This window comes from Arachis duranensis, chromosome 6 (genome assembly GCF_000817695.3).
Source record: "Arachis duranensis cultivar V14167 chromosome 6, aradu.V14167.gnm2.J7QH, whole genome shotgun sequence".
NCBI lineage: Eukaryota > Viridiplantae > Streptophyta > Magnoliopsida > Fabales > Fabaceae > Arachis > Arachis duranensis.
In genome coordinates, this window is record NC_029777.3 from 10,962,523 (window position 1) to 10,989,589 (window position 27,067).

Here is a 27,067-nt window from a genome sequence, read left to right on the forward strand (position 1 = left end):
TTTGTATATACTGATTTTACATTAGATCGATTTTTGTGTTAACTCAATTTATTTCATGTCATCTTTTAAGTCGAAACAAAGATTTAATATCCTTTTAAAATCAGATCTAGTATAAGTACTCATACAAGGCTCGAAATAATATACAAAATTTAAAAAATATATAAAGCATTTCTTTTTTAAAAATGTTAAGAATATATTAGAATCTTATTTTTTAAATATTTAATTTTTAAATGATATTAATGGTCGAATTTATAGATTTTTTTTATATTTATGAATAAAAATTTTAAATCATCTCATTTTTATGTTAAAATTGATTTCAGCAAGTACGATTTAATAAGAGATAAAATTTACTTTTAAATTACTTTTTTTATTCTCATAGCAAAAAAAGATGTTATGAAAATATGTTTTTGTTAAAATTTATCTATAATTATTTTATATTTTAGTATCATATTCATTCTTGAATCAAAGTAATATGACCAATATTATCACTTGTTAAGACTTACCAAGATATTTTGTCTATTTTTTAGTTGAAATAACTATATTTGTATTTAAAAACGTTTCAATTTTTTTGTTAGTTTAAACACTATTAAAACTACTAAAGATAATAAAAATACATAATTAAATACATAATATCTTGTCACAATGATGACAAATTTATTAGTCCAAAGTAATTACAATATTTTTGTCTATTTCAAAATAAATAATAAAAAATTTAATAAAAGAAGATGAGATACTTATATTTATTCTTTATGCATAAGTACCATTATATATAATTACTCATGATTCATACTAGGGACGTCAATGGGGACAAACCCGTCTCCGATTTCCAAAATACCTCCATCCCCACCTGTCGTGGGGATAACCGAGCCTCATTCCTCATTCCTCATTCTTCATTTCCTATTTTCCATTTTTCAGCAGTATTCCACAGGTAAGGGTGACAATAGGTAGGATAAAGTAGGATTTGGATCAAACTCTAATCCTATTCGCGAGTTAAGATTTTTATATAAATCCAATCCTATCCTATTCGCGGGTTGAGAATATCTCAACTCTAACCCTATCCGTTTTTATCCCGTGGATACCTGATCAGACCGACAAGTTACCAAAAAGGAGCAACATTATTATATAACTTGATGATAATTTAAAATAAAAACCTTTATATAAAAAATATATTAAATTATTAATTAATTATCTTCTTTTAGTGGTTAAGAATTTTTTGCATTTAATGAAAGGTCTTTGATTTAACATCTACTTGTGTTACGGCCCGGCCCAAACACCCGACGGGTCGGCCCTGGCCCGAGCTCCACCCGACCCGGCTCCTCGCCCTTCGAACGACTCGGACACGTGTCTTGTACGACCTGCACGCGGCTGCAGGACAATGTCCTTGGGGATATGGGCCTGTCCTCACAAGGGGCCCACAACTGACGTATATAAGGGGAAGATTGGCTCTTCCCCCGAGGTACGTCACTTTTCCACATCATTTTCCTCCGCCTGCACATTAGCTGACTTGAGCGTCGGAGTGTCTTTGCAGGTGGCCCTCCCCCTCATCCTCTCACCAGGGCAAGTGCTCGACAGCTCGTGAAGTCTGCGACCAGCGCGATCAAGGTCAGGGCGTTCTCACTCTTTCACCCGTGAATCCTACCTGTCTGGAACCCGACAACAGCACATTGGCGCCATCTGTGGGGAACCTCCTGCCTAAATGGAAGTCGTGCTGGGTCCCGGTGACCAAGCTCGAGCAGCCGGAGCGGAGGGGGCAGCCTCCGTCGCCTCACTGAGGGGGCGGCGGAGGTCCCCCCAACAACACACGAGAACACGACCCTTCGGGGGAACGGGTGGCGATAGCGCCATAATAATGCAGGAGCTACGCCACAGAGTCCAGAACTTAGAACGACAGCTAGCCGACCGGGAGCGGGATGGACAGTCTACCGATCCCAGCTTTACCCCATCTCCCGGGAGCGAGGAGGAAGACTCTCACCGAAGCCGCCAGCGGCGTACATCCGCTTCCCGGACGGAAGCGGAGAGCACGCGGGAGGAGTCACCCATAATAAGAAGGCGAAACGACAGGATCATCTACTCTCGAGGCGGACCAACCCGCCGAGCGGCAAGAGGCCACGAGGACAGGGAAGGGAGATCCGAGAGAACACGGCAACCTAGAAGGGAAAACCGAGAGAACACGACAACCTGTGATAATGGGTGCCACGCCGTTCCACCGATCTATCCTCGAGGTCCGGTTGCCGAAACACTTCGACAAACCGACGGACATGAGGTACGACGGAACTCAAGACCCTCTAGAACACCTCACGGCCTTTGAGGCCAGGATGAATCTAGAGGGAGTAGGGGACGAAGTAAGATGCCGCGCCTTCCCGGTAACCCTAGCAGGACCAGCGATCAGATGGTTTAACGACCTCCCTCAAGGCTCCATCTACAATTTCTCAGACATCAGCCGTGCATTCCTGGCCCAATTTACAACGCGAATAGCAAAGGCCAAGCATCCTATCAACCTTCTAGGGGTAACCCAAAGACAAGGAGAGCCGACCAGGAGGTACTTGGATCGGTTCAACGACGAATGCTTGGAAATCGACGGCTTAACCGACTCGGTGGCCAGTCTCTGCCTGACAAACGGCCTCCTCAACGAGAACTTCCGAAAACACCTTACCACGAAACCGGTTTGGACAATGCATGAAATCCAGACGGTGGCCAAGGAGTACATAAACGACGAGGAAGTCAGCCGGGTCGTGGCCGCCAATAAGCGGCAGTCCGGTTACAACCAGGCTCGGCAGCCAGGCAACGGCGAAAGAGCAAAAGAAAAAGCCAGGGACGAGGCATCAAACAAGGCACCCAGACCGTTCCCTCGGGTCGGAAAATTTACTAACTACACTCCACTCACTCTCCCCATCGTGGAAGTTTATCAGCAAATAGCTGAGAAGGGAATCCTTCCGAAGCCCCGACCACTCAAGGACCGTACGGGAGGAAACAAGAACCTTTATTGTGATTACCACAAGGGTTACGGCCATCAAACGCAGGACTGTTTCGACCTAAAAGATGCATTGGAACAGGCAATAAGGGAAGGAAAGCTAGCAGCGTTCTCCCATCTCATCAGGGAGCCGAGGAGACGTTATCGCGATCAAGATGAAGAAGGCAAGACCCGTTCAGCCAAGCGGCGACAAGAACCCGAAGACAGAGACCACGGCCTCACTGTGATAAACGTGGTAACGGCAAAAAACGCTGCGCCAAAATCCAGGTCGGCACACAAGAAAGACGCTAAGGTCCTGACGATCTCGTCCCCGCCGGCGCAGGGCTCTAAAAAACCCCCATCCATCTCTTTCGGCCCCGAAGACCAATGGTTCAGCGACGCCCCGGAAAACCCCCCCATGGTCATAACGGCCAGAGTGGGAACCGGCCTCGTCAAACGGATCCTTGTCGACACGGGAGCTGATTCAAATATCATGTTCCGCAACGTGTTCGACGCACTAGGGCTAAAGGATGCCGACCTGATGACTCACCAGCACGGGGTCATCGGGTTGGGCGACCACTTCATCAAACCGGACGGAGTCATATCCCTACCAATCTCGGTGGGGCAAACCCAAGGCCGAAGATCGGCGATGGCCGAGTTCGTGATCCTCCGAGATTCCACAGCCTACAACATCATCTTGGGAAGAAAAACAATCAACGATTTTGAAGCCATAATCAACACCAAGCTGCTAGTTATGAAGTTCGTTACCGATGATGGATCCATAGGGACCATAAGGGGAGACCTCGAGACAGCGGTCGCTTGTGACAACGCCAGCCTTTCCCTTCGAAAGAAGTCCAAAGAGGCATCCGACGTGTTCTTAGCCGACCTTGATGCCAGAGTAGAGGACAAGCCGAGGCCAGAACCAGAAGGGGACCTGGAGAAGTTTAGAATTGGTGACGAAGAGGAAAAGTTCACGTTCGTTAACAAGAGCCTCCCACAAGAATTGAAAGAATCTTTGATTGAAATGATAAGGGCCAACAGGGACTTGTTCGCCTGGACTCCAGCCGACATGCCGGGAATAGATCCAAAAGTCATCTCACATCATTTGGCCGTCAAGGCGGAAGCACGTCCAGTAGCTCAACGCAGGAGAAAGATGTCGGCAGAAAGAGCAGAGGAGGTAGCCAAGCAAACGGCCAACCTCCTAGAAGCGGGCTTCATACGGGAAGTGGACTACTCGACATGGCTCTCGAATGTGGTGTTGGTGAGAAAACACAACGGCAAGTGGAGAATGTGCGTGGATTATTCTGACCTTAACAAAGCATGCCCCAAAGATTGCTTCCCCCTCCCCAACATAGATGCACTCGTCGATGCCGCGGCGGGATACCGGTATCTAAGTTTCATGGACGCTTACTCCGGTTACAATCAGATACCGATGCACCGTCCTGACGAAGACAAGACGGCGTTCATAACGCCAGGAGGAACTTTCTGCTATAAGGTAATGCCATTCGGCTTGAAAAATGCGGGGGCAACATATCAAAGGTTGATGAACAGGATATTTCACGATCTCATAGGGAAAACAGTTGAAGTATACGTAGACGACATCCTGGCCAAAACAACACGACCTGACGACCTCTTGAGCGACCTGGCAAGTGTATTCGCGTCTCTCCGTCAACACGGTATGAGGCTGAATCCCCTAAAGTGCGCCTTCGCCATGGAAGCTGGCAAGTTCCTGGGATTCATGATAACTCAGAGAGGGGTAGAAGCCAACCCGGAGAAATGCCAGGCAATACTCCAGATGAAGAGCCCGGGTTGTATCAAGGACGTCCAAAGGTTGGCAGGGCGGTTGACCTCACTATCTCGATTCCTCGGAGCTTCGGCAACAAAGGCCTTGCCATTCTTTAACCTCATGAAGAAAGGGATGGCGTTTGAGTAGACGCCCGCATGTGAAGAAGCCTTTCAGCACTTCAAGGAAATCCTGGCGGCACCACCCGTTCTCGGGAAGCCAAAGGACGGGGAGCCACTATACCTATATCTCGCTATAACGAGTGAAGCCCTGGCCGCAGTTTTGGTGCGGGAGGACGGGAGAACTCAACAGCCAGTCTATTTCATAAGCAGGGCCTTGCAAGGGGCAGAATTAAGGTATAGCAAGTTGGAAAAGCTAGCTTTGGCACTCTTAACTTCCTCAAGAAGGTTGAAGCAGTACTTCCAGAGTCACCAAGTTTTCGTCAGAACGGACCAAGGGATCCGGCAAGTACTCCAAAAACCCGATCTGGCGGGAAGAATGATGACTTGGTCCATCGAACTCTCCCAATATGACATACGGTACGAGCCCTGGCAAGCCATCAAGGCGCAGGCTATGGCGGATTTTTTAGTAGAAGTAACGGGGGACGCAAGCGAGGAAGGGGGCACACGGTGGAAGCTCCATGTGGACGGAGCCTCCAACCAGACCTTCGGAGGTGCCGGGATCATCCTGGAAAGCCCGATTGGAGTTGTATACGAACAGTCGATCAGATTCGAGTTCCCCATCTCGAACAACCAGGCAGAATATGAGGCCCTTATAGGAGGCCTAACCCTAGCAGCAGAAGTCGGCGCAAGAAGAATAGAAATATGCAGTGATTCCCAAGTCGTCACCTCCCAAGTAAACGGTAGCTACCAAGCCAAAGACTCTTTGCTACAGAAGTACTTGGAAAAGGTTAAAAGCTTAAGCCAAAAGTTCGAAGAGGTCACGGTCCACCACGTACCTAGAGAAAGGAACACACGAGCAGACCTCCTATCAAAGTTAGCCAGCACGAAGCCGGGAGAGGGGAACCGGTCTCTCCTCCAAGGCTTGACGAGAGAACCAGCAATCACACTGCACATGACAAGCCTAGGTTCTTCATGGCTAGATCCCATCACCGACTTCCTGGAACACGGCAAGCTCCCTAGTGACCAAAAGGACGCGACAAAATTGAGAAGGGAAGCGGCCAAATACGCCGTTATCCAAGGACAGCTGTTCAGGAAAGGGCTCAACCAACCCCTACTGAAGTGCCTACATCCCGACCAAACGGACTACGTCCTCAGGGAAGTCCATGAGGGCTGCTGTGGGCACCACATCGGAGGCAAGGCTTTAGCGAGGAAACTACTCCGAGCCGGATACTATTGGCCGTCGATGATGGCGGACTCCAAAGAGTTTGTGAAAAAATGCGTAAAGTGCCAACAGAACGCCAACTTTGCCAGGGCGCCGGCTTCCGAGTTAAGCTGCTAACGACCTCCCGGCCATTCTCTCAATGGGGAGTCGACCTCTTAGGGCCCTTCCCAGTCGGCCCTGGGCAAGTCAAATACCTCATAGTCGCAATTGACTACTACACCAAATGGATAGAAGCCGAACCACTAGCTAGCATATCCTCGTCCAATTGCAGGAAATTCATGTGGAGGCAGGTGATAACGCGATTCGGGATACCGGAAGTCGTCATCTCGGACAATGGCACGCAGTTCACTGACAAAAAGTTCACGGAATTTCTCAATGGCCTGGGTATAAGGCAAAGGTTCTCCTCGGTAGAACACCCTCAGACGAACGGACAAGTGGAGTCCGCCAACAAGGTTATCCTTTCTGGGCTAAAAAAGAGGTTGGACAATAAAAAGGGTGCTTGGGCTGACGAACTAGCAGCGGTTCTCTGGTCCTACCGAACTACCGAACAATCCTCCACTAGGGAAACTCCCTTCCGACTAACGTACGGGGTGGATGCAGTAATACCCGTGGAAATCGGAGAACCAAGCCCGCGATTACTTTTGAAAGGAGTGGAGGAAACCGTAGAAAAAGACCTGATAGATGAAGCCAGGGAAATGGCCCATTTGACAGAAACAGCGCTAAAACAAAGAATGGCCCTGCGTTACAACACCAAAGTGCTTAAGAGGGAATTCAAGCTAAACGACCTCGTCTTGAGGCGAAATGATATCGGCTTACCGATTCCCGGAGAAGGCAAGCTAGCGGCGAACTGGGAAGGCCCCTACAGAATCAAAAGAGTGATGGGAAAAGGAGCATTCAAGTTGGAAAGGCTTGACGGCAAGGAAGTCCCGAGAACATGGAACGCGGACAACCTAAGAAGATTCTACTCCTAGAGAATGGCCCGACAAGTCGACCAGGCTAGCTAAGTAGTTAATTTGCAAATTTAACTTTTGAACTTCTCATAGCAACTTACGAGTCCTTTACATGATTACCGAATAAGATATACTTGTGCAAATTTTCTCTCCTGTTTTGTCACTCAATTTTCCAGATAAACCACCCCATCACGACCAACGACGACGCGCGTCCCTGGGACTGATCACCCCGGGAACCCGTCAACCACCATCGTAACACGAAAAGCCATGGGCCATCGATATAAATGACGACAATAAACCAAAAACGGTTAATAGAAACGGAAACACGACCAGACGAATAAGGAAAAGTTTATCACGACAACTCGAGCAAACGATTAAAACGGTCATTGATCACAAGCAAAAATAAAACGGCTAAAATCGAATTGTTCACAAGCCAAAATGGCTAAAACTAAAATTGTTCACAAGTCAAAACAAAACGGCTAGACAAAAATTCTAAACAGAGATTCATTTCTTGGGGGCGTCGACGACTTTGCCATCCTGAATAACTTTGAGAACTCCAATCGCCGACGTATCAAACTCGGGAGCAATGACTTTGACCTGAGCCTTAAGAGCCTCCTCGGTCGCCAAAATTGCACCCTTCCCCTGCTTCACGACATCTTTGTACTTAGCCTTCCACGTTGCTAATTCGGCCTCCACGGCCTGCTTTTCCTTCTCCATCTCGGCCACCCGTTTCTGCGTTGCGCCTACCTGGCTCTCCAAAGTCATCTCACGTTCAACAAGACGAGAAACCGTGGCGTCCGAATCCTTTAACTTCTCCTCAACAGTGGCAGTCTTCTTCTCGGCAGCAGTGGCCTTCTTCTCGGCAGCGTCAAGCTTTTCGTTTGACTGGGTCAGCTGCTCCCGGAGAGTCTCAACTTCACTTTTCAGTTCATTATTGGCCTTCCCACTAGCTTCTAACCTCCTACGAAGGGACTCCATCCCGGACAGCTCAAACTCAGCCTTCCGGGCTATCACGGCGCCCCGCAGAAGAGTACGGTACATCCATCTCACCTGACCGGCAAGGGAAGACTCGTGAAAGTACTCCTCAGTACCAGGGATGAGCTTGGAATCTATGAAGTTCCCAGCATCAAAGTTCCTCTCCATAACGGTGAGGACCCCCTCGGGACTGGAGGACATCTTCCTTTTCCTCTTGGGGTTAGGAACCTCCTCCACGCCATCGTCGGTCTCAGGGGCAGACGACGAACCCCCGGTGCCTATCACTTCGCGGAAGGGAGAGGCATGAACCGTTTTCTCGCCCTCGACCTGGGCGGCTTGGGTCGAGGTCCCGGTTCCATCAACTGCGACCTCTTGCTATGAGGTAGCTTTGTCCTCGGGAGGAATTGCGGACTTCTCGGCGGCAGATTTTTCTTTATCCCCTTCATCGTCGCTGGCACAGAGGAAAGTTTGGAACAAGTTGGGAAGGCCCGTCACCGACGCAGACATCTCCACTGCAGGAAAGTAAAGAAGATCGGTTAATCGCCACCAAGTATCAGTAAAAACAGAAAGGTAAAGGGAAAAGTACAAGTTTCTCACAAATATAATTACGACCGGACTCCCGGTCACCCATAAGGAGGTGGGGATTCACTAGGTTCTTCCCAAAGACCGCCACAACACTTCGGCAATCTGCCTATCCACTGCCGACATGCCGTTATAGGTTACCTTAATAAAGGTATTGGACCCTGCCCCGAAACTCCAATAGGTCGGGATGAGCCGTACTCCCTCCAACGACAACCAAAAGGGATGACGACCTTTAACAGGGCGGACCTTGAAATATTTGTCCTTAAACCCGTGGTAGGAATCTTCAAACAAACCAAAAATCCTCCGACCCTGAGTAGACCGGAAGGACATGAACCCCTTTTTGTGTTTCCCCTCCTTGGAAGGGTTTGTGAGGTTGAAAAAGAAGAGGAAAACATCTACGGACACCGGCAGTTCGAGGTACTCACAAACCATCTCGAAACAGCGGATCGAGGCCCAACTGTTCGGATGCAACTGCGACGGCGACACGGAAATTCGACTTAAAAGCGCCATTTGAAAGGCTGAGAACGGGATACGAACGCCGACTTGGGTGAACATGGACTTGTAGAACCAAATCCAGTCGGCGACTCGGGGGTGGTGGAAGTTGATTTCATACAATCGCTCGTGAGGAGCCGGGATGAAAACGTCGTAATTGGCTTCCTCGTCAGACCCTCCACACAGGTACCCGGCTTGTCGGAACTCGGTAAGCTCCTCCTCGCCCATTTGGTTAGGCGAATCCTTCAAGTCGGAAACGACCCAAGCATAGGGATCGTACGCCGCGGGGTTAACGGAAGCCCGGGAAACCGTGCGAGCCATACCTACATGGGGGGACCATCCAGTCAGTCTAAGAGATCGGTTGCTCAGGCCGAACACAAACACTACCCCCACGACTTCCCGACTAAGGCCAATCGAGACTAAAACACGAAAAGAACAAGAAAAGCCTACCCTAGAATGGTACTTCCCCCCATCTAGTCGCAATTAAAAAGCTACACAACAACAACAAAAAACCAAACAACAGACATGCAAAATAATGCATAAAAGAGAGTGCGATTCGAAAATTACCTGAATTAGGGGAAGAACGGCAGAGCAGCGTTAAAGAAAGATATGAAGGGAGAGGCGCACAAACAGCACAGCAAAGAAATGATGAGATTTGGGAGTAAGAAGATGGCAGAAAAGAGAAGGTGGCAAAAGAAAGAAAGGGTTGCTTAAACTGGCCCGTTTAAAAACTGTCCCAGGAAGCGCGAAACGTCTGGGGGCAGAACAGTCTTTTCAGCCAGGGTTTTTCACCCATTACGAGCATTTAATGATCGGCACGGGGAACGATGCGACAAAACGGTTGCTGGCGCAACCAAAGGACACGCGCGTAAAGGGTACGTCCTTATCACGGACAACTGACCAGACGACCCCAAGTGAGAAACGAGACAACACGCCATTGGTAGCTCCCACGGCTACCATTGGCGCGTGGGGGCACTGTTACGGCCCGGCCCAAACACCAGACGGGTCGGCCCTGGCCCGAGCTCCACCCGACCCGGCTCCTCGCCCTTCGAACGACTCGGACACGTGTCTTGTACGACCTGCACGCGGCTGCAGGACAATGTCCTTGGGGATATGGGCCTGTCCTCACAAGGGGCCCACAACTGACGTATATAAGGGGAAGATTGGCTCTTCCCCCGAGGTACGTCACTTTTCCACATCATTTTCCTCCGCCTGCACATTAGCTGACTTGAGCGTCGGAGTGTCTTTGCAGGTGGCCCTCCCCCTCATCCTCTCACCAGGGCAAGTGCTCGACAGCTCGTGAAGTCTGCGACCAGCGCGATCAAGGTCAGGGCGTTCTCACTCTTTCACCCGTGAATTCTACCTGTCCGGAACCCGACAACAGCACAACTTGAAAACGTATTTTCATTTATATAAATATATAACATATATACATATATAGGGTGCGAGTTGGTTGAGTAGGGTTGAGGCTTAATTCGCACTCTACTCAACCCGTACGAGAACCCTACCTGGCACCCGCACCCTACCCTATTTGCTACGGATTGAATTGGCAATTCTATCCGACCGCATTGAATACCTATAGATAGAGTGCATGTTGCCATTTCTATCCACAAGGATCCCATTTTTCTTTTCTATATTCATAAACAAATTTTTAATAAAATATTTTTTTTAAAAAAAAAAATAAAAATATATAATACATTGAAACAACATACAAATACATCTTATCTTAAATTTTAAAATATTAAATTAGGTAAAGTTTAACACCCAAATTTTAAAAACTAAAATAACACAACATAATATAGAAAAACAAAATAAGTCTTAACACAAAATATACATATAATAAATGAGATTATTTAGAATTTTAGATACCTATAGGAATACCTAAAATATTAAGACTGTGTTGTATTGTTTAGAGATCGTGGGAGACGGGACAGGGAATGGATCCTCTCCGGTGGAAAAAAAACTGGATGGTATCCAGTGGAAGATCTCACCATTCAATATATTCTCTTTCTCATTTATTGCTGGTCCCACTTGTAAAATTAAAGGTGGGAGATTACACTTTATTCTCTCCAGTGACAAAAAAAATGGAGAGGATCTATTTCCGAGATTTTCATTCGGATCCCGCAATTGTCTTAGAAATTTTTTTTCCTATTTTTATTTTTGTGGAAAAAATTTCTCGTCTTCGGGAATATCTATTTGGGATAATACTTACAAAAATTTTTGTATCTTGAAAAGTTTTATTAAACTACTCTTCTATATTAGCCCATGACAACAATAAAGAAGTCTTGTGACCCACAAATTCAGCCCAACAGAATACACAAATTCAATTATAATTTTAGTCTTTATCTTATCTTATAGTTATCTTTATCTTTATCTCTATCTTATCTTTATCTTATCTTTTATCTTTCATAGACTAATGCTCTATATATACTTAGTTTTACCTTCATAATGTTTAATTCAATCAATCAATAATCAATAAAAATTCTTTCTTTGCTTTCCCTATTCTTTCATAATTTTATCAAGTTTTGCCACCTCTAATCCGTACAAAAAGAAGGTAAGTCAAAAAAGATAAAAAAGATCTTCATCACTTAATTTTCTAAAATAAAAAATAAAATTAAATATGTAAAAAATATAATTTAAATAGTTAAATACTCTACATATGAAGAATTATGATAAATTGACTTGTATAAGATAAAATGATAAAATTTATAATAAAAAATTATAAAAACTTAAATAAATAGAAACAAAATAAAAGAAATAAAAAAAGATAAAACACCATGACAAATAATAATGTTTTATGGTTTATAAAAAAAAATTAAAGAGTATAAATAATGCTTCATAGGAGAAAAAAAAGTATTATCAAATAAAAAAATAATTAATAAAAAATAAAATTTTCTTATAACATATATGATTTTTTATCTTAACTAAATTATAAAATGTAGAAATAGATAAAATAAAAAAAAATAATGAAATTATTTTTTTTGATAAGTTGAAAAAATATTCACGACCCTATAATTAGTAGTGACCATATAAATAATAATTGCAAAGAAAATTTTCATAGAAATATTAGATTTGATATTAAAATAAAAAAAGAAATATAAACAATGAATAAAAATCTGAAATTTAAAATTAAAATATTTAAGATTATGAAAAAAATGTAAAAAAAACTTTTGGTAAACAAGAACTTAATCACTCAAATATTAATGTGATAATAGATTGAATCAAATAACATATATTTAAATTAATTAAATTAAATAATTGATATAATAAAATAATTAATATAATTGGTTAGTTATAATTATTGTGATCAAACAAAATATTAAATAACTCAATAATATATTTTAATTAAATCAAATAAATAATTAACTATAAAATTTTAAAAGCCAATGAGTTATAACTTATAACTTAAATAGCATAGTCTTCTCATATTCACCTAAAAAGTTGCGAGTTTGAGTCTTTCTATCTTCGGTAAAAAAAATTATAAAATTTTAAAAAATTATTAATCAAAATACATAAAACAAAAAATAATGCAAACCAAAAAAAAAATCAATTCATTTATTTCAATTACAAATTTCTGCATATGCAGGAGAAGAAATCTTTGCTATTAGTGACTCCTCAATGTTCACAAGGGCAGTTTCAATCATGATTGCTCGAAGATAGGCGAGAAGAAATAAAAAGACAGAACCGTCTAAATGTATAAGAGATTATCAAGTAAATTTTAGATACCCAAATCTTGATGTCCATTGTTACCTCGAATCTTAACTATAAGAGATTATCAAGTAAAATGATTGAATAAAATATTGAAAGTATGAGCCACATGTTGGAGAGTATTGGCACCAAATATCCCACATCAGGCATACTGACATTTGGAAGATATGGAGGAGTAGCTAATGGAAGATGAGGAGTTCTATGACAACCAAAACTGATGTTGAAGAATCTTTTATTTTTCTGCTTCCACTTCCATGATGTGTAATTAATGTTGTTGTTTCATTTTGAAGCATGTATTTGGTAATTGTTTCGGTTTTTGTTTGTTGCTTTTTTAATAATTGAGGAACATTTTTTGATCTATCATATATTGTAAGTTAATAAATCTAATTTAGATGTTTTTAGTTAAAATTCTCTACAAAATAACATTAAGTTTGGATCCGGACATACATATATGAAAAAAACTAGTAGTATTCTTATTTTAGAGTAACGGTTCCGCTACGTTACCAACAACATATCTGCCAATTTTTGCCAACTCTTATTTATAATTGTGTTTCATGGAAGTGTGTTCGTGGATGTGTCTAATAATTAATATATTTTAAATACATATATAAAGAGACACATTCAGAAAAAAGACAGTTATTAAACATAGTTATAAAAAAAGACATTTTTATTAGACACATCTACGAACACACCTCCATGAAACACAAATATAAATAAGAGTTGGCAGAAGTTGGCCGATACTATGTTAGTATCCTATACTAAGGAAATAGTTAGCAATGATAATTAAATATAATAGAATTATTAAATCAATAATAATTCATCTGAGAAATATAAAACAGTGTTTCTAAAAATTTTATGCGTATTCTATGCTAATAACTAATTTTTATAATTAATTTTAGTATATACTTAGCATAATTGTACGTGAAAAATGGCAAAAGAAGATGCCATCAATTGGCAAGAACAATGAAAAAACTACATCACAAGAGTTACTATATTTTTACTTTTATTATTTTGGTTCATAAATGAAACTCATCACTCAAATATAAGATTATTTACCTGGTTGTCAAGTTGGACTGAAGGTTCATTTCTTAAAAGAGGTAGAGGTAGTTGACATTGGTAAAAGCCTCAAGACTCATGAATGGAGTAGAAGAATTTTTTGGGTGCTACAAAATGTCATCTTGTTTGAACTTTGAAGGGGAATCATTTACATAATTGGATGAAGAACACTAACTTCAAGAACATAAAAAGAGTTGACATGGGCTTGAATCATTACACATTAAATATTGTTAAATATTTAAATGAAGTGTCTTAGTAATAGTAATTTATTTCTGGGTGTACAAGTAAGTATTTACCTAAAATAATTAGAAAATTTTAAATTTTTGTATTTTATACTTTACTTTTTTTTCTTGTGAAAAAATTAAGTAGAGTATAAAAATAAAATTAATAAATATTTTTTAGACAAATTAATAAGAATAATTTTTCAATCATTTAATTTTTTTTAAATTAAAAAATAATTTTTATTATTTCTTAATCTATATATTACTGTCTAAATTGGACACTAATTTTTACAATCCAAAGGAGGTTCTTTTTGGGCGTTTTGAATGAGAATGTTGGGCCTAAAAAACACATAAAATGGGTATGGGACCCGACCCGAAACACAGTAAGATGGAGCTGTGGTTCAGTGTGAGTGAGGTAGAAAGAAAAACGAAGGAAAAACTCTGAAAACCCTAATCTTTGATTATGTATCGTTATCTCTCTTCGATTCGCCATGCCCGTGGATCTTCTCTCTTTTCTCTCGTCGCACCCAAACCTTCACCGTCTCTTATCTCTGCCTTCTTCTCAGGATCGTTGCAAAACCACATCGGTAATTTCCTGGTTCTCTTTTTTGCTTTCAATTTTTAACCCATCCATGGATTATGGCATTTCGATCTTATTGGTTAGAAATTTTGCTTATTGATTAGTGGTTTAGGGTGAGTGTTCTGGTTGGTTGATGAATTGTGTGTTTGGAAGTTTATAACCTGAGTTGTTTGATATGGATTTGTGCAAAACGTTATGGTTACTGTGTTTTTAGATGAAGTTTCAATTGTTATTTGTTATTGTCGAATTGGAATGCTCAAATGGTTGCAAATTGAAAATGGATGTCTTGGATCAGTTTCACCGTTTCAGAATTTGCAAGTGAGGGTTTAGTTTTTAGGGTAGTCACTAGTCATGAGTGTAATGGGGTCTTATTCGAAATTTTGATGCTGCAGAGCATGTTAGAGGATTTTCAACTGGTGAATCGGATCCTAATCGCCCCTTTTCGATGCGGGATAGATTAAATGAAAACTCGAGAAGTGGGAATGAAACTTTACCGGATGCCATCCGGGATAGTGTCATGCGGAACATGAGTGGAAGTGGTGCTGAGAATGAGAGGAGTTTCAACCGTCAACCGGATAATCTTCCTTTTTTCATGCAGAATGGAGAGAACTCAAACTCAAGAGGTGCCAATTATGCTCAGAATCGGAGGGGTTTTGGCCGTGATTCGGGTACTCGTCCTTTTTTTATGCGGGATAGGGAGAATCTTAATGTAAGCAATAAGAATGATGGTGAGACTGAGACTGAGAAGAGTTCCAGGCCTATGGATTTTGTGAGAGGGGTTATAGATGAAGATGGCCAGGATCATCTTCAGGTTTACAGTAATCAATTTGAGAGAGACGCCGATTTTGTTCATATAAAGATGCTGCGGAACAACACGTTTGTTACCGTAACAGATTCTAAAGGGAACATAAAGCTTAGCGGCTCTGTTGGTTCCGTGAAAGAGATGAAATCAGGGCAGAAGCTTGCTAGGTATGCTGCTGAGGCAACTTCAGAGGTTGTCGGGCGAAGGGCAAGGGGTTTGGGGTTGAAAGCTGTTGTTATGAAAGTGAACGGATTTACTCATTTCAGGAGAAAAAGGCAAGCAATAATGAGCTGGTTGGAGGGTTTTTTGGATTCTCGAGCGGACAAAAGTAGAAATCCGGTTGTTCACATTGAAGATACCACTAGAAAGCCTCATAATGGTTGCCGACTCCCAAGGAAACGACGAATTTAGATTTGGTTAGTTTGATGGCTCAATAAAGAGTTTTTGTAGCAGTATGGGAAATGCTTTGTTGTTGTTCCCTTTATGTTGTTGATGGGGCTACATCATTCTCAATTTTAGGTTATAGATCTGTTACTTGTTGATCTGTTTTTCTACCATTCCTTAGTTTTTACATGTGTGATTACATGACACCATGTTTTGCATAATTCAGATTGATGATAAAGTTAACATGACTCTTTTTGGTAACAAGACTTTCTTTGATGATACTGTTGAAGCCATATGTTATTTCTAACATTGAAATGCCAAGTTTGATTCATGAAAGTTCCACCAAAATTTTTTACTTTTGAACCTTGGGTTGCAATCAATAATTATGAATGGTTAGGTACTACAAGTTGGTATTTTTCAAAGAAAATTTGAAGCTTAACAATGATTATCTATTTACCAAGTCTTGCAGTTTAGAAGGAAAAGGACTTTAATGTTGATGGGTTAAGCAAAAAAGCATGATCATATCAAATTATATATATTTATCATTGTCTGTCAAGTATATATTCAATGCAGTACGTAGTTATGAACAAAAACCATGTGACAAATCTTGTACCGGGTGGAAGTGTTTTTAGAAATATAAACATGTCAATCTTAGAATTCTAAATTTAAATCTTGATTGGCATAGATGACATAATAAAAAAGTTGGATGATATAGATTAGAGTGGTGGGCTTAATTAACACAAAATTTTAAAAAAATATTGTCTAATTACTATAATAGGTTAAATAATTAATTTTAAATTTAAAAGTATAAAAATAAAAAATTTTAAATATTTTAAAGTTATTATAAAAAGTAATTTAGGCAAAAGTTAGGCACCAAATAAAAGGCACCGTAGAATTGGCCAAATTTTAATACTTTTGCTTTGCAGCATAATGCATTAAAATATAAATTTTTAATCATATAAAAGGATGCTATAATATAAATCTTGATAACAGGAATACAATTTTAAAGTTATATCCTTTGAAATTTAACTTTAGGAACACATTATTCTGATTTAAAATGTTTAGAACACATAAAGAGTGTATAGCTGTTTTAGAGAGTAATAGAAAGGTTAAAAAAATAAGAGGATGAGAAAAATTAGAGAACAGTAGAGTTAGCTGCTTTGATTTGACATGTTGCAGATTCAATCAAATTAGAATTCATAAATTCACAACTTGAAAATGAAACCATGAAAATAAAAGGAATTGTATAACAAAAAGCACTGTGCACTAACAATCAAATCATATATTGATCAAATTTGTAAAGCTGAAAAAACAGAATAAGAAAAAAAAAGGGTAGCTGGCAGAATTCTAAGAGGAATAGAAAGAATAAGTGGAGAACACACTAGTACTATAAATAGCCAGTAGTTACCTATGTGAGAACACACCTTAGCTATTTATCCTTCATGGATCATATCTATTTTATTTTCCATCTCCATTAGCTTTTTAACCTACATAAAATAAAAATATCATATTTACCAATTAACATATTATTTTAAACTGTTATTTATTACATGTATACATCATTTATCACAATTCATATATATTATTTCAACATAGTAAGCGTTATTGTTTGTATATGAATTGTATTTTTTTTATAGCAATTTACATATATTACGAAAGAAGATATGTATGTAATAGATTTTATATTGATATAATTTTATAAATATGATTTTTTTTTAATTTTATCTAGGTGAAAAGGCTTTTCCATTATTGCTTTTTTATTTTTTTTTCATTTCTCAAAATTATTCAAAATTATTGTCTATTATATATTACTAATTTTACAAGTAAAATATGTCACATGTTACTCTTTTATTCCAATTAAAATCAAATATTTTTCTTCTAAATTAAAGAGTTTTCTATTTTAGTATTTTTCACTCTTTTTCTTTTTCTATCTCTCTCTCATTCTTTCATCTATTCTATCTCTCTTGTATATCATTATCAATGATTAATTACAAATTTAATAATCAAAATGTACATCATGACATTCTTTAATTGTAACTAAAATTAAATTAAAATTAAAATATAGCTATAATATATTGCTAATTTAACAACTAAAATATGTCACAATCCTCTCATTAAAATTAGAATGAAATATTTTCTTATAAAATTATTATATTACTAATTTAACAATCAAAATATGTTACATAACATCCTCTTATTAAAATTAGAATAAAATATTTATTTTCCAAATTAATAAACTCATTTCTTCTATCCTTTTATCTACCTCTCCTCTTCTCTATTTCTCTCTACCATTCTCACTTTATATATAACTTATAATTTATATTTTATATTATTAATTTGCCATATTAAAATATGTCAATATTCTTTTATTATAATTAAGTCAACTAGTGATTTTGCTTCTATTGATGCTCTGCCAGACCAACAGAAATTAAAAAAAAAATTGGACATGCAGCAACTAGTCAGCTACGACATTGTTTCCTGCTAGTCTTAGATGATTTGTGGAATCAGAAATGGGTTGAGTTGTGGGATTTAATTCAAGTAGGTGCCTAATGAAGTAAAATTCTAGTGACAACACACAGTCATAGGACCGCTTCCATATTGGGTACCCTTTCCTCCCACAATTTGGAATGCCTTTCTTTGCAAGATTCATTATGTTTGCTAGTTAAATGGGAAAAATATTCGAATTTGGTGACCATGGAAAAAGAAATTGTGCAAAAATGCAAAGAAGTTCCTTTGGCAATAGAGACATGGAGGAGTAGTTAATATAAATTAAAACAAAATCAATTCATTTATTTCAGTCAAATCAAATAATTAATATAATTATTTAGTTATAGTCAAAGTATACATAAGACAAATTAAAGCAAAATCAATTTATTTATTCTGATCAAATAAAAAATATTAAAAGAATATGCATGCTATTAATTAAAGAAATTTAATTCTAATAATATATAATAGATAAGCTATCTAATAACATACATGCTATTATTTACTTTGATATCTAAGGTTCATTGTGTAGCCTGGTTCACATTTCGAGCATTCTGGACTACCATTTGGTCCTCTTGTATCAGAAACTATGGCGGAACCTGTCCCCTTCGGCATCATGGAGAGACTGATAGCAGAACTTGCTTCACCTGCACTTGATGAAATCCGTTTGAAGGACACTCTTTTATTGGTCAAATCTGTGCTGCTGGATGCTGAGAGAAAGCAAGAAAATAACCGACCTCTGACGATGCTGACGACTTCCTTGATGATATTCAAACCCAAGTAATACGCAATCATGTGGATATAGAGCCTCCAAGGTACAGCAATTCTTCACAACCTCGAAAAATGAAGTCACTGAAGAAGAGACTAGACATGGTTGCATAGGAGCAGGGAAACGACCTCTCCCGTTGTTGCAGATGTGAATGTGATAGGACGGGAGATCGATAAAGAATTTATCATAGACCTCCTAATGCAGCAGAATCCTGAAGATGATGACGAACGTATCCCAGTTATTCCCATTGTGGGGACGGGAGGAGTAGGAAAGACCACACTTGCTCAGCTTGTCTTCCGTGATGAGAGGGTAATTCAGTCTTTTCCATTGAAATTGTGGGTGTGTGTCTCTCTGGACTTTGATATCCAGCAATTGATTGTTAAGATCATCAACTCATTTGCGCCAACTGAATTTAAAAGAATTGGACATGGAGCCTTTGATAGGAAGATACGCTTGCTGGTCAAAAGTTCCTGCTTGTCTTGGACAATGTATGGAATGAAGATCGTGTTAAATGGATGGAGCTGAGATTTTTAATTGAAATGAGAAATAAAGGTGGTAAATTCCTCTTGACAACACGGAGTTCTAAAGTTGCTTCTATGATGGGTACTGTAAACTCAATGTTTCTCTTTCTTAAATGTGCCTTCAGAAACAGGGAAGAGAAAAAGCACTCAGATTTGGTTATGATTGAAAAAGAAATTGTGGGAAAATGTAAAGGGCTTCCTTTGGTCATCAGAGCACTGGGGAGTTTACTACTTTCTAATCGTACCAAGCATGAGTGGGAGTCACTGAGAACTAATGATATTTGGAATTTGGAAAGCATTCTTCCTGCACTTAAACTCAGCTATGATCAAATGCCAACTTATTTGAAGCAATGTTTTGCTTTGTTCTCCCTTTATCCAAAGGGTTATATTTTTCTTAGTTCTGATGTTGCTTGTCTATGGGGGGGCTCTAGGTTTGCTTCTACTGCCAAGCCAAGGTAAAACTTTGTTAGATGTTTCAAATCAATATTTGAGTGAATTGAGTTCCAGATATTTGACACATGACAGAGCACAATGGCGTCGTTTGATTCATGTAGCCGACCCCACTTAGTGGGACAAGGCTTTGTTATTGTTGTTGTTGAGTTCCAGATATTTCATTCAGGTTGTTGAAGACTCTGGCACTTTCTTTTATTTTCAAATTCATGATTTAGTTCATGATCTCGCATTACTTGTTGCAAGAAATGAATGCGTGCTAGTCAGTTCAGACATGCAAAATATATCAGGAAATATTCTGCATCAATCTTATATTGAAGATGATTTGCGTGGCATTTTATTCTCACGAGGAATATTTCGTGTGAGAACCATACTATCTCCTGTTCATGGAGTGGGAGCCAAGGATGAAGTTTTGTTGAATGCATGGATATCTAGATACAAATCCTTGCGATTTTTGGATTTGAGTGATTCTACTTATGAGACTTTGCCCCATTCCATTGCTAAGTTGAAACATTTAAGATTTCTCTCTCTCAGAAACAATACCAAAATTCAGACGCTGAATGCTTCAATTTGCAAACTACTAAATTTGCAATCTTTGCTTCTTGATGGGTGCACAAAGCTTGAAATATTGCCACAAGAATTGAGAAATTCGATCAATCTCCGACAACTGGGGATAACCACAAAGCAATCTGTTTTGCCTGAGAGTGACATTGCAAAGCTGAGCTCTCTTGAATTTTTATGTATTAAAAAATGTGACAAGCTGGAGTCCTTGTTTGTAGGGAGAAAGTTGCCTAATCTTCGAACTTTGGAGGTTGATAGTTGTGAGAGGTTGAAGTCTTTACCACTTGATATTAATTAACCATTTTCCTCAACTGGAGACTTTGGTAATCAACAAGTGTAGTGATTTGGAATTCTCTGAGGAAGTGCAGAACTCTACCCTGAGACTAAAAGTCCTTTATCTTCATTCTTTGCCACAGCTGGTGGAGACCTTGCCTAGTTGTTTTCAAGGATCGGCAAGCACATTAGAAGCTTTGGCTATTAAAGAGTGCAACAGGCTGGAGTCACTTCCTGAATGGCTGTCAAATCCAAGTTCATTGAAATCTCTTCAAATAACAAATTGTCCTAATTTGAAGTCTCTCCCCAGTGACCTTCATCGCCCAGCACTTAAATCATTCCAAATCAGTGATTGTCCTAGATTACAGACGACTCACCAGCTCAAGATGTAGACTATTGGCAGGAGATATCTCACATCAAGAAGACATCATAAAAGGAAGATGAAGAAAAATTGGAGGAAGATCCAAGTCTTTATTGCCGAGATTAAACTATAAGTGCCTTTGTTCAAGTTTTCCATTTTAAATAGTTGTTCTTGTTTTGTTTTCCATAATGTACACTTGATCAGAACTGCACTTGGATTGTCTGTTTGATGTACGACATTATGACAACCTCTCTTTTAGCTTGTGTCTTCTATTCCTGTATTGTTCTTTCCCTCTCAAACTGCAATTCAGACACTTCTGCTTAGTGTTGCCTTCTTTGAAATTTGTTACTAACTAAATGTAAAGTTACAACCTCAGGGAGGGACATCTATGAGAAATCAAGCTTTTTTGTTTTAATTTATTTTAACCAGTTTGTTTAACATGTTTGAGCAAATAGACAATGAACATTAAGAAATTATGGAAGAAGTAGATAGCACTATTTGATTTAATGTGACAATCAAGACTGATGTTCAAGTGTCTTGTGTTTTTCTTGCTCCGTGATGTGTAATTAATGTTCTCGTTTCATTTTGGATGATGTCTTTGATGATTGTTTCAGTTTTTGTTTGTTGGTTTTTGTAATAATTGAGGAACTTTCTCTATCATATACTGTAATTTACTAAATCTGATTTAAATGTTTGTCTTGGTTGAAATTGTCTGCCAAATAAAGTTACCATTTCAAATAAGGGGCATACATATATGAGAGCATATTCGTATACATTCACAACTTGCAAAATGAAAATCATGATTGGGATTGTATAACAAAATGTAGCACCGTTTACTAACAACCAAATAATATTGGTTAATTTTGAAAATCTGAAAGAACAGAATAAGAAAGAAATGGTGGCTGCCAGAATTCTTTGTGGAATAGAAAGGCAAAAGAACAATAGGAAGAACAGAATTAGTCAAAAATGAATAATACAAATACAATAGTTAAAGTGATTAACTACTTCTCTTACTAGCAGGCAGCAGCGGTTTAATACTTGTTATTCATCAAGGCAAGCTAACAATGATCTAGATGGTTATTAATGTTCACAACAAAGTATTTAGTTGCAAATAATCACAATGGATGGTAATTTTGTGTGTAATATCCTTCATGGATCATATATCCTTTATTTTTTTCTTCCATCCGTCACATCTACTTTTTCTTTTGGTTTTTGAAATTATTGAGAGTTATTAAGAATTTCTCAGGATCATACAATGTGCTGTTATCTGCTTAAGAGATATCAAACTGCTTATGGTGACAAAACGAATGTTATCTGATTCAATGGAAAAGTGTAATATATTATCTATAAGGACAGCCACAAAGGCTCCCTGCATCCAATGCACTACAAATCCACTGGAGGAGTATCATTATCAATGTTATATACAATTAATAGAAGATAATACCTAAGAGAAAACTTTGCCTAACCTAGGAGAATAATCAATTACATTCAGAAACAATAACTGTCCACTTCCATCAAGTAATCTCCAGATCTTCAAGATCAACAATGAAAATGCACATGTGAAATGCGAGATATCTTGTGGATTATATTTTCACATGGGTAATGCTAGGTAACCAATGACTTTCTTGAACAATATGAACAATCACCAATCAAATAAAAACACACTACATCTCTAAATTACCCACCTAAATCTTAATATTAGAATAACCATCCGCACACCTAGTAAAATGAACATCCGATACATTCATTGTTCACATTGTTTAATATTTTCATTGTCTACCTATAATTTTCCTTTTCATATAAGCTAGGACAAACCTATCATATCCAGAGATTCAAGGACTGTGAGGCGATCAACATTATTAGGAAGAGACATCAATTTTGGAGCATTTATGATGCAAAGAGATTTCAGGACATTCATACTTGGTAACCACTCAGGAAGTTCTTCCAGCATCTTGCAATCTTTAACCCTCGAGTACTATAACGTGCTTGCAGCTCCATGAATCCGAATCCAACCAGGTGAGGTACCACCTGTGGCAAACACTCAAGAGAAAGAAATTTTAACTTGGAGATGGAGTTTTTATCCGGATGTATATCTGACAGTTCCAAGTTGGCACAACCGACGATTGTTAGAGTCTCTAACTGAGGAAAATGGTTGATATCAAGTTGCAGTGATTTTAGACTCTCAACTTCCGAAGAGTAGGCAATTTTATCCCTGCAAAAACAGACTCCAACTTATGGCAAGCATGAATACATACAACTTCAAGAGAGCTCACAATTGCAGATCTCTCTGTGATCATGTCGGATCTACTTGGTATTTCTTCAAGCTCTGGACATTCACTGATATACAAAACTTGCAAACTTTATTTCGAGCATGAAAATTGTGGAAGGGAGTGTCTCTATTTCTGTGTTATTCCTGAGGGAGAAACATGTAAACTGATTCAATTGAGCAATTGACCGAGGTAAAATCTTAAATATAGAACCAGTTGTATCCAAAAACCGCAAACAATTATACCTTGCCAACCATGCGTTCATCAAATCTTCATTGTTGCTTCCCATTCCTTAGTGCAGCAGCCTCGTAATTAACAAATTGATAACCCTTGGGGAAAAGAGAGAAAACAGCAAAACAACGCTTCAAGTGAAATGGCATTTGATCATACCTTTCTTTTAAAACAGGAAAAATGTGATATGTCTTTTGCGGCAAATTCCTTAGTGATTCCCAGAATTCCTTTCTGTCTTGATGAATTTTTGAAAGAGTAAGGTGCCCATCATCCTTGCCGCGAAAGGAGCTCCTCCACATTTCTTCACAATCTCCATTCCGTCCGTAAAAGCCCATTTACAAAACACAGAAAATAAATCCTCCAGAGAAAGACCCTTCAAATTGTAAGAGCAATTGCATAACTACGTGTTGTCACTAGGATCTTACTTCCTTCAGCACCCACTTGAATCAACCCATTTACCACGATCCTCGTTCCATACATCATCTAAGACTAGTAGGAAGCACCCCCCTCGGAAGAAGCCATGATTCTGATAATTAATTGCTTAATATCAGACAGCACAGCTTGGATGTATGACAGGGTTTCATTCAAGTGTTGCAGGCCTTTACATACACCTACCACATTACAAATTTCTTTATATGCAGGAGAAGAAATCTTCCCTATTAGTGATCCCGCCACGCTCACAATGGTAGTTTCAATCATGATTGCTGGGAAATAGGCCAGAAGAGATAAAAAGACAGAACAATGGAAATGCTTAGGAGACTATCAACTATCAAGTCAGCTTTAGAGTCTTCAACTACTTGACCTGGACAACAACACCCAGAAACGAAAATAGAAACAAGTGAAGAAGAAAGTGTTCACATGTTTATGCTTCATTTATTGTTATTCCATGTACGGACCAAATAATCCCTGGAATGATTGTTTAAAGGACGGAAAGTGACATGAAGTAACCATTTATTGGAAAAGAAATATTAATTATCAGTGTAACTAACTATCTTTTAAAAATTATCCATAAAAAATAAATATTTAAATTAAAAAGATGACTAAAAATTAAATAACTTTTGTTCTCCATACTGTACACTTGATCAGAACTGCACTTGGATTGTCTGTTTAATGTACAACATTATGACAACATCTCTTTTATCTTAGTGTCTTCTGTTCCTGTATTTTTCTTTTTCCCTCAAACTGCAATTCAAACACTCCTGCTTAGTGTTGCCGCCTTTAAAATTTGTTACTAATCTATTCTTAATCTATAAAAGTAGATACATAAGCATGCATCACATTACTTTTGAGACATTTCTTTTCTCTTACTAATGCCATGTCAGCAATATTACTTACACGACACAATTTTAGAATCAACCACTCAATTCTTATTAAATCAACTATTATTTCCAAATCAGCAAAAAAATAAAATATACAAATAAAAAACTAAAATATAGAATCCAATAACTTTGTAACCTCCAAATACATTGAATTCATATTCCTATATTTATTATATCTTACCGTTATAAACAATACAATTTTTGTCAATGAGTTATACCTCAAATAACATAGTCTTCCATATTGGTCGCGAATTCGAATCTCTGTATATTTGGTAAAAAAAAAATAATCATTTTAATTTTTAGAAGTAACACTAGGTACAAAGAACTATTATTGTAGTTTTTACTTATTATTAAAAACAAATTCTATTTTATTTTACCAATATAAATTTTAAAAAGAATATTTGAAAACTAAAAAAAAAAACAAATTTATTAAAAGAGTATCAAATTTGTAACCTCCAAATACATTAAATTCATATTCCTATATTTATTATATCTTACCGTTATAAACAATACAATAAATTTATAACCGTAACAATTAATTTATTAATTTTTATAAATATCTCACTAAAGGTAATAAACATCCATATTACAAATGTCATAATAATATTATTAATCATAATAAATTTTACGTTATAAGTATTTAAATTCCATACCATTTAAACTACATATATAAGTCTCTTATCACTATTCCTTCACATAACATCAAATTTAGCACAAAAAAATTTATTTCTGAACTGCAATGAGAATCTGATGATCAGGTATGACAAAAAAAATCACAACATGCCTCATACATTCATACTTACTCAAATACCAATACCTAATGATAACATAAGTTGAATATTGGAATAGGAAAAGATCTTCACAATTTTAGTAACTATAAACGAAATTGATGACAAATTAGGATGGAACTATGTTAAAAGTAAAAAGCGTCAGAAGAAAACATATAAAAAAAGAAACAACTACATTTGTGGCACATGTAATCAAACACCATAATATCCAACAATAAGGTAACTCTATATACTTTTAATAATCTCATCTATCAAATTATTAGTTGCTAGCCCAATACTTATTTTAGGTTCAGAATTCAATTAAAGGTTTTAGATCAAAGTGTTACAACAACTTTTGTACTATTTGATGGCGACGTAAAAAATTTATTGGGTACAACTGCTTCAAATCTAATGACATTTTAGAAAAATAATGACATTGAAGCATCACTCCATCAAGAGATTAAGGAGAAAGAAAACCATACAAATTCAAGACACATCTTCGAAAGAAGAACATACATACAAAGATGGAACCAAATAACACAATAGAAAGTGCATCAAACTCAACAATTTATAAAGAACATGTTTTTGCAAGAACCTATGACAAAAAGAAGAAAGCACTAACTCTAACAATCACATAAGATGACTAAGTCCATCAACTAACACAAATACAAAAATCAAATCACCAAATAAAAATGTCACTTTGTATAACTCCAACATCCAAATCTTTTGTACTACAAATTATTTAAAATAAAACACCTTTTAAATTTAACTTCAATTTACACATATTTAATTTATTTCTACAAAACATAACAATTTTTAATATTTATTATATACTATCATTAATTTACCGTCCCGCACATCGCGCGGGTCTCATTCTAGTTTGATGTAATGAGAATTGATGCAGGGTACTAAGTAGTTGTAAATAGATGTCCCTCCCTATATGTAGAGACTCGAGGTTAAATCTCTACCAATATTTTTGACCTTGCCTCATTGGCTTCAAAGCTCTAGCATCTCCGGACACATTGCAATCCTTGTTGATTTATGGTTGCTACAAACTGGTCAAATATGAGTTTGCTGAAATCATTCATCATTGAGAACAGTCCAAACTTGTATCATTGAAATGCATATCCATCTACTTCCTTTCCTAGTTTGAGCCGTTACAAATAATTCGTTATCCAACTCACAAAATTCCTCCACCAATATTCACAGGTTTCATAAAGAAAACTTGTATTTTTTC

The 27,067-nt window shown here is 38.1% G+C and overlaps 2 protein-coding genes and 1 pseudogene across 2 annotated transcripts; all 3 read left to right on the forward strand.

Annotated features, from left to right (window-relative positions):
• Positions 1-2,315: 2,315 nt before the first annotated feature.
• On the forward strand, positions 2,316-6,194 carry LOC107492551 (uncharacterized). Its single transcript, XM_016113593.1, has 2 exons — positions 2,316-4,733; positions 4,884-6,194. Exons 1-2 carry the CDS (start codon positions 2,316-2,318, stop codon positions 6,192-6,194), a joined length of 3,729 nt encoding a protein of 1,242 aa, XP_015969079.1.
• Positions 6,195-14,461: 8,267 nt separating this feature from the next.
• Positions 14,462-16,000, forward strand: LOC107492617 (probable ribosomal protein S11, mitochondrial). The gene is made up of 2 exons (XM_016113652.3): positions 14,462-14,648; positions 15,034-16,000. The coding sequence occupies exons 1-2, from the start codon at positions 14,525-14,527 to the stop codon at positions 15,852-15,854; spliced, it is 945 nt and encodes a 314-aa protein (XP_015969138.1). The 5' UTR covers positions 14,462-14,524; the 3' UTR covers positions 15,855-16,000.
• A 2,900-nt stretch (positions 16,001-18,900) lies between these two features.
• On the forward strand, positions 18,901-21,499 carry LOC107492550 (disease resistance protein RGA2-like; annotated as a pseudogene).
• The last annotated feature ends 5,568 nt before the right edge of the window (positions 21,500-27,067 follow it).